At 62.9% G+C, this 6741-nt stretch overlaps 2 protein-coding genes across 2 annotated transcripts; one reads left to right on the top strand and one right to left on the bottom strand.

The window, feature by feature from the left end:
- Window positions 1-1114: 1114 nt before the first annotated feature.
- CLDN2 (claudin 2) lies at window positions 1115-2590 on the bottom strand. The gene has a single exon (XM_051788117.1). It carries the CDS (start codon window positions 2321-2323, stop codon window positions 1634-1636), a length of 690 nt encoding a protein of 229 aa, XP_051644077.1. The 5' UTR covers window positions 2324-2590; the 3' UTR covers window positions 1115-1633.
- A 592-nt stretch (window positions 2591-3182) lies between these two features.
- RIPPLY1 (ripply transcriptional repressor 1) lies at window positions 3183-6702 on the top strand. Its single transcript, XM_051788177.1, has 5 exons — window positions 3183-3658; window positions 4961-5260; window positions 5506-5581; window positions 6102-6172; window positions 6266-6702. The coding sequence occupies exons 2-5, from the start codon at window positions 5115-5117 to the stop codon at window positions 6492-6494; spliced, it is 522 nt and encodes a 173-aa protein (XP_051644137.1). The 5' UTR covers window positions 3183-3658; window positions 4961-5114; the 3' UTR covers window positions 6495-6702.
- The last annotated feature ends 39 nt before the right edge of the window (window positions 6703-6741 follow it).

Genomic DNA, 6741 nt, shown 5'->3' with positions numbered 1-6741 from the left:
GGGTCCCTGTGTGGCTCCTTGCTCACTGGGGAGGGGAGAAAGCGTGACCCCCTGTTATCAGGAGCGTGCTAACCCCGCAGCAAACATGATTTCACTGGTGCAAGGGTAACAGTGGTGACGTTTCCGTGGGGAACATGGTCCCTTCCTCTCTGGGACCTAATCTAAATTGCTTTATGAGAGGTCAGTAGGTAGAGTAAAACTTGTCCCTGGAGGACAGGGAGCCAGAGCAAGGGTGTCCCTTCTGTGGCATGGCAGAGCAGGGGGTTCTCTTGCATCTGGCAAGGGTACATCAGATGTGTTAAAATGTACTTGGTCCTTGGTGGGCTGTGGGCCTGGGCTTCCTGCACCTCCTGTCCTCCTGCCATGCCCTGGCACGTGCCCAGCATCCCCCAGTGCCACTGGCAACCTGTGTGACCTGTTATGCTGCTGCTCCTGTGTAGGGCTGCAGCTACACAGTGTTGTCCCACCACTGCCAAAGGGTTGTGTGGAGCAGCCTTGGCTCCTGCCTGCCCATCTTTTGCGGCTTTCTGATGTCTCACTGGTGGCATTTTCCCTCGAAAAACAGCCCCTGGGAGGACCTCAGGGCTCAGGACCTGCCTGTGAGACCCCTCTGCAGCTATGTTGGGGCGCTCAGCCTCCACCATGGCCAGCAGCTGCTTCTGGTGCTTGGGACCATGACTGCCTGGGTGCCAGTTCTCATCTCCATCCTGGGATGGAGATGTGGGAATGCCAGGGGTCTCCCCACCTCCTGTGGACTTCGATGTGCCACATGTTTCCAGGGGCAAGGAATCCTCCTGTGGGCACCTCAGTCCCAGTGACACCTGCACCCTTAGGAGCAGGAAGAGCGGAGGGGTGGGGGGAAGGTGTTACCTGCCATTAGCCCTTAGGGAGCTCTGCTTGCCCCTGCTGGCACCCTCACAGCAGTGGCACATGGCAACCTGTCAGCACGGTGCCCAGGGACAAACTGTGCAGGGGAGTGACCCTCCTCTCTCCCAACAGTGCTCCCACTTGCCCGGGTTCCTGGGGAGCAAATCCACGAGGTGTGGGGCGGGGGGAGGCAGGCCAGAGCAAGGGCCAGAAGCTCCAGGCAGGCAAGTATAGCCCCCACAGTCCACCCTGCTGGGGGAGCTGCCAGGGCCCCTCCGTGCCAGGAAAGCTCAGATACAGTCTGGCTAGAAAGACAAATTTATTGCGACATCTGTTTGCAACCAGCACTCAACCCCCCCAGCAGCGACTCTGTGATGCCCTTGACCCTGCTGTGATGCCTCCATGGCCAGGGGGCTGGTCCCTGGGGCCACAAGCCCACCCCTCCCATACAGATAGGTTCATTGGGGCTGCAGGCTGGGGTCCTGCTGTGCCAGGGGCTGTCTGCGGGCTGGCAGCATGGAGCAAGAAACAGAAGCCGGATTCAGGGTCCTTCAAAAACATAAGCCACTAGCTGGGATCTTCAAGCAGTCACAAGGCTCTCAGGATCCCCAGGGAGAGAGCAGGGTTGACCCCCCCACCCAGCATGTGAGAAGGGTGAGCACGGGTGATGCCGCCGTGTCCTCTCCTCTTACCGCGCTCCCTCGGTGCCAGCCCAGGCGCTCTGGGGAGCCGGGAGAGGTGCCAGCCTGGTCCCCACCTGCGGCTGCTACACATATCCCGTCAGGTTGTAGGAGTTGACCTCACTCTTGGGCTTCTGCGCCTGGCTGACAGAGGGCTGGGGGCTCTTGCTCACCAGCAGCTGAGGCTGGTAGGTGTAGGTGGCTGCTGGGTTCCGGGCAGGGCAGGAGGTGCAGAGGATGAAGCCACCGACAAGGGAGAGGAGGGAGGAGATGATGCCCAGGTAAAGAGCCTCCCCGAGCTCGAACTTCATGCTGTCGGGGAGCACGGGGTTGCGGAAATCCCGCAGCACCACGTGGATGTTCCACACCAGCGGGATGAAGCAGAGCAGCCCCCCGAGGATGAAGACTGCGCCGCCCGCCACTGCCACCCGGTCCTTGCCTGGCGAGCCCTGGTTGAAGACAGTGCACCTCATGCCCACGATGGCGAGGAGGCAGGCGAGGGAGGACACGGCACAGGAGCTCACCATCAGGGCTTGAGCCGCCTGGATGTCGGCAGGCAGGTTGAGCAGGGAGCTGTAGATGTCACACTGGGTGATGCCCGTGCTGTACGTGGCGCACTCCATCCACAGCCCCTTGGTGAAGCTCACGGCTGTCACGATGCTGGAGCCGATGTAGGAGCTGGTCTTCCAGCTGGGCAGCAGCGTGGCCGTCAGCGTGCCGATGTAGCCCAGGAAGGCCACGGTGTAGCCCAGCAGCTGCAGCCCCATGGACACCATGGTGGGGGCCGGCTGTCACCTACCCAGGGCTCGCGGCTTCTCGCCCAGTTCCCTCCTGTGTGCTCACGTTCCCATGGCCCTGCGAGGAGCTCTGCTCACAGCGCTGCAGCTCCACCCCGCTCCCGGGGCTGCTGGTTTTGTGCAGGGTGGGAGCTGCGGGGAGTTACCTGCAGGAGTGGAAAGCAATCCCTCACAGATTAACGATTGACCCAAGCCCGTGGAGGAGTGCCAAGCGCCCTTTCACCTCCGCTATCTCCCCAGCCAGGCTTCAGAGGCAGAGCAGTGCTGCCCAGGAAGGACGCCAAAGCCCTCCCCTGCACTGACGCCATGGGCAGGGATGGAGAGCCAGATGCTGGTGGGGGGAAAGTGCCCACACTCTTCCTGGAGGTCCCTTGTCTCCTGTGTTGTCCCAAGCCGAGGAAGCCAAACACTGTTATTTGGGACCTCAGGTGGTGACCCTGAGGCTTTCCCAGCAGAGGAAGAGGGATGGCACCTCCTCCCCATCTGCAGGGGCTCACCCAAGGCATCTGCAGTCACCCACAACCCACCCCAAGCTGCTGAGGCTCCACTGGGACAATGGGATGTGCCCATCTGAGGTTGAACCATGGATATCAGCCCTTCCATGCTGCTGGGGACAACGATGGAGAGGGATGCATATGACAGTGACACCTGCATCCCCGGGACAGCCTGGAGGTCCACGGAAGGCAGAATCACATCATGGCAAAGCAGGCTTTGGGGATGCTTCTAGGAAGCACCCCAGCTGAGCAGGGTGACCTGTCCCATGGAGGGGTGAGCACAACGGGGTGCAGCTCACGCTGGTTTTTTTCTGCCTGTGCCACCTCCTGCCCACAGCCCTGCACGCAGGTGTGGGGGTTGGCGGAGGTGGTGGAGCGAGTTGGTTTGTTTTCCCTCTGCTTTGTTTCAAAATTCCTCCTCCTTCGGTGCCTTGCGAAACCGGACTGAGCCCACGCCGCCCTGGCACCACCGCGGCCAGTGGCCTCCGTGTCACCCCGGGAACGCTCCTGGCTGAGCGTGCTGCCACCTCCCAGGGCCTCTGCTCCGCTCCCTGTCCCCCCACTGCCACCCCAAATGCTTGGCACCAAAGTCTCCCAACTTTCTGCCTCCTCTCCTGTGCACTGACCAAGCCCTCCTGTGCCGTCCCAGGGGTGTTGCTGGAAAAGAAATGCCTGGGGTGCCCAGGGTGATGGCAAAAAGGCCCGGGAGGGCTGTGCCGGGGCTCTGCGGTACTTACGGAGGAGCTGGAGGAGCAGTGCGGGACCGAGGGCGGCTGCAGCCGGGGGTCACCCAGGACTGGAGGCGGCTGGTCGGGGCAGGGTGAGCAGCCGGGGGGATCAGGGGCTGCGAGTTGTTTAGCTACAGCTTTGCAAAATCCACCTGCAAATCTCCGCCTGGATCAGAGGCTTATTGCAGATCGGAATTAAACCCCTTTGGCGTCGGGAAGGATTGGGGAGCTGGGATGCCTTGTTTTGCTTGTTGTTTATGAATTATCAGGGTAGGTTTTGAGTAACTGGCTCGGGACTGACGCTTGCTGTCACGCTTCTGGCCAGCCTTAGTGGCTGGCAGGTGACTGTGTGCCACCATCTGTGTGCCCACTCTGGGCTGGGCTGCTGTGTGGGGTTGGAGGGGCAGTGAAACACCAGTAGGTTCAGCTCCACATGCCTCAGAGTAAGCCTGGGCTGTTGGTTCACTCTGCCTGGCCCTGCTTGTCCTCCGCGGGGTTTGTTGTTGTAAGACTACTGGCCCAAATGAGGAGCAAATGGAGAAGGTAATGAGGGCTGTGCTGGCCCCGTGCCCCCTCCTGCTCACCGGCTGCCACAGATGGAGAGGGGCAGGGAGGGCCCCTGGTGACAAATTGCGCTCAGAGCCGAGCAGGGTCCGGCCGGCGTTTGGACAGGGGTGTTTGGATGCTGATAGCAGAGCTACAGTGGGGACCATTTGCTATTTTCTTTCCTTGTCCCAAACTGAAACACTCCTGGGAACAGGAGGTGACCTGTCTGTCAGTGGCACTTTGCCTCGAGCGCTTGGGCAGGGGCAGTGGGCAGGGAGGGGATGGGGGGCAGTGCTGAGGGGCATCAGCCTTGCACCCTCGAGAAGTTTTTCTGTACATCCCAGTGTGGTCTCAAAATGCCAAAGGAGAGGGCAGGAAGAACAGGCTAGTGTGTGCTGTCCCCAGCATGGGGAAATGGGACCTGGCAGCTCCTTGGGACAATGGGCCATGGATGCCTGAGCAAGATCACTGCCCTGCCTCTGCCTGGGGTCCCGCCCTGCCACCTGTCTTCCCTCCCTGTCCTCTCTTGATTATCCCATCACTTGCCTCCTGACTGCTCTGTGCTTGCCTCCAATGCAGCCCATCCCACTGTCCTCATCTTGCCTGTTTTACTGTCCCCATCACAAGCCCCTCACATTGTCCCCATGGCATTCCCACCATGCAGTCCCATCTCATGCCCATCATGCTGCCCCAACGCTCTCCATCCCTTCCCCCTCCCTTATGTAAATGGCTACAAAGAACACTTAATCATCCTTGTTAATTGTCTCTGCTCTCCCCTGTTCCCCCCCTGGGGATTTTCTCACGAATGGTGTCTAACTTTTCCCTTGTGTGTTTTGCTTTTCCACCAGAGATCGCAGCCCCTCCGCCCCCAGTCCCCCCCCGCCCTCTGTTTACACAACTGGGACAAATTTCACACCGCAGGGACTGCTGTCCCCACACCCCCAAGTCCTTTGCCCCCCTGCCCCAAAGAATTTGTGAGTCACCGCCGAGGCAGGGCTATAAATGTGTCCTCACCGAGGGTCTGCAGCGTCAGAAGGGACAGTGTCTCCTGCCACCATGCAAGCTGCTGCCTGTTGCCTGCCTCCCCACGGGCTCCGGGTGCCTGTGGCCACTGCTTGCCCAGCTCTGGGGCTGGAGCAAGGGGGAAGGTACTGCGCTGCCCGGGGGGAGGCCGGGTGTGCATGGAGGGTGGGATGGGGAAGGTTCCAGCTGGGTTTGGGTGAAGGCTGCGCTGGTGGGGACCCCTCTGACCTCAGCAGCCACGGGTGGGACAGAGGGTGCTGGCACCCGGGCAGGGTGGGTGGGAGACTCTGGGGTCGTGGTGGGAGGGGCAAGGCAAAGGGGAGCGGGCCAGGGTGGGTGGCTGTCGCGCTGAACCTGCTGTCTCACCCAGACCCCTTCCTCTCTGGAGACCATGGCTGCCCCGAGCCCAGGAGGGACCCGAGAGGCGGCGGGAGCAGACGGACCCTGTGAGTTTGACACTTCCCTACTGTGTCTGTCCCCGTGTCCCACAGGTTGGGGTCCCTGTTAGGCAGAAAACCAGCCTCTCTCCCCGGAGTCCTTTCCCCCAGAGTCCCTCGCCGCCGGCACTGTTGCACTGTGGTGGTACCGTGCCCACCTCCCCTGGTGCATCACCCCGGTGCCCCACACCGGGGCAGGGACAGGCTGATCCCCCGGGGGGCCACGGCCAGCACAACCCCCCCGGCAGCCTGAAAGGGCCGGCTGTTTGCAGCCCGGGCGGGCATTCCTCAGGGGGTTAGCGGGATGCCTGGGCACGAGCTCCGGAGCACGGGGGGGAGATTACCCTGGCACAAAGCCTGCCTCGGGGCGGGGGGAGGGAGATGCCAGCTTCCTTTGCGGGGATGTGAGCGCCCCAACTCAGGGGGGATCTGCCGGGTCCGCGGGGGAGGAGAGCCAGCCCCTGGTGGCAGCCGGGTAAGGGGGGAGCAGGAGCCCCTGGACAGGGACCACCCGGCTGTGTCTCCTCAGGCTCAGACTCGGGACGCAGTGAGGGATGGTGGCCCCGACAAAGCGCTGTCTTTCTTCCGGCACCCGGTCAGGTAGGAGCCGGTCAGGTAGGAGCCTGGGCACGGTGCCCCGGGGGGCGTGGGGCGGCGGCGGGCGGGGGGCTCACCCCGGCTCTTCCCGCACAGGCTCCTCTGGCCCAAGTCCAAGGCCTTTGACCACCTGTACGGCGTCGGGGAGAAGCTGCTGGAGAACTTCCCGGTGCAGGCCACCCTCTGCTTTTATGAGGACTCGGGCAGCGAGGAGGAGGAGGAGGAAGAAGAAGAGGAGGAGGAGGAGGAGGAGGAGGAGGCAGGGGATGTGACAGCGGGTCTCTTGCCGCAGGCTGGCAGCGCCGGCCCCGGCAAGCCGCTGTGAGACGGCAGGCAGGGGCAGGCGGACCCTGCTGCGAGCGGAGCGGGCACAGACCCCGCCCGGGGCTCTCCGCCCGCCCCCGGGGCCGCGCCCTGGACTGTGCGGGGACCGCGCCACAGCGCGGGACTACAACTCCCAGCGGCCACCGCGGCACCGCCCGGCAGCCGCAGCGCGTCCTCATTGGCTGTCGGTACGAGCCGGGCCGGGGTAGGAGGGAGGCGGGGCGCGCGCGCCGCGGAGCCGCGCGATT

Source organism: Manacus candei, unplaced genomic scaffold (genome assembly GCF_025592945.1).
Source record: "Manacus candei isolate 608988 ecotype Guabito, Panama unplaced genomic scaffold, ASM2559294v1 h1tg000003l, whole genome shotgun sequence".
NCBI lineage: Eukaryota > Metazoa > Chordata > Aves > Passeriformes > Pipridae > Manacus > Manacus candei.
The sequence above is the reverse complement of the archived record's forward strand: the minus strand, read 5'-3'. Positions and strand labels throughout refer to the sequence as shown.

Excerpts from the sequence above, each read along its gene's own strand:
- CLDN2 (XM_051788117.1), bottom strand. The coding sequence starts at position 2,323 with ATGGTGTCCATGGGGCTGCAGCTGCTGGGCTACACCGTGGCCTTCCTG.
- RIPPLY1 (XM_051788177.1), top strand. The coding sequence starts at position 5,115 with ATGTGTCCTCACCGAGGGTCTGCAGCGTCAGAAGGGACAGTGTCTCCT. Across the intron at positions 5,261-5,505 it reads GGGCTGGAGCAAGGGGGAAG|ACCCCTTCCTCTCTGGAGAC; the intron begins GTACTGCGCTGC and ends TGTCTCACCCAG. Across the intron at positions 5,582-6,101 it reads GGCGGGAGCAGACGGACCCT|GCTCAGACTCGGGACGCAGT; the intron begins GTGAGTTTGACA and ends GTGTCTCCTCAG.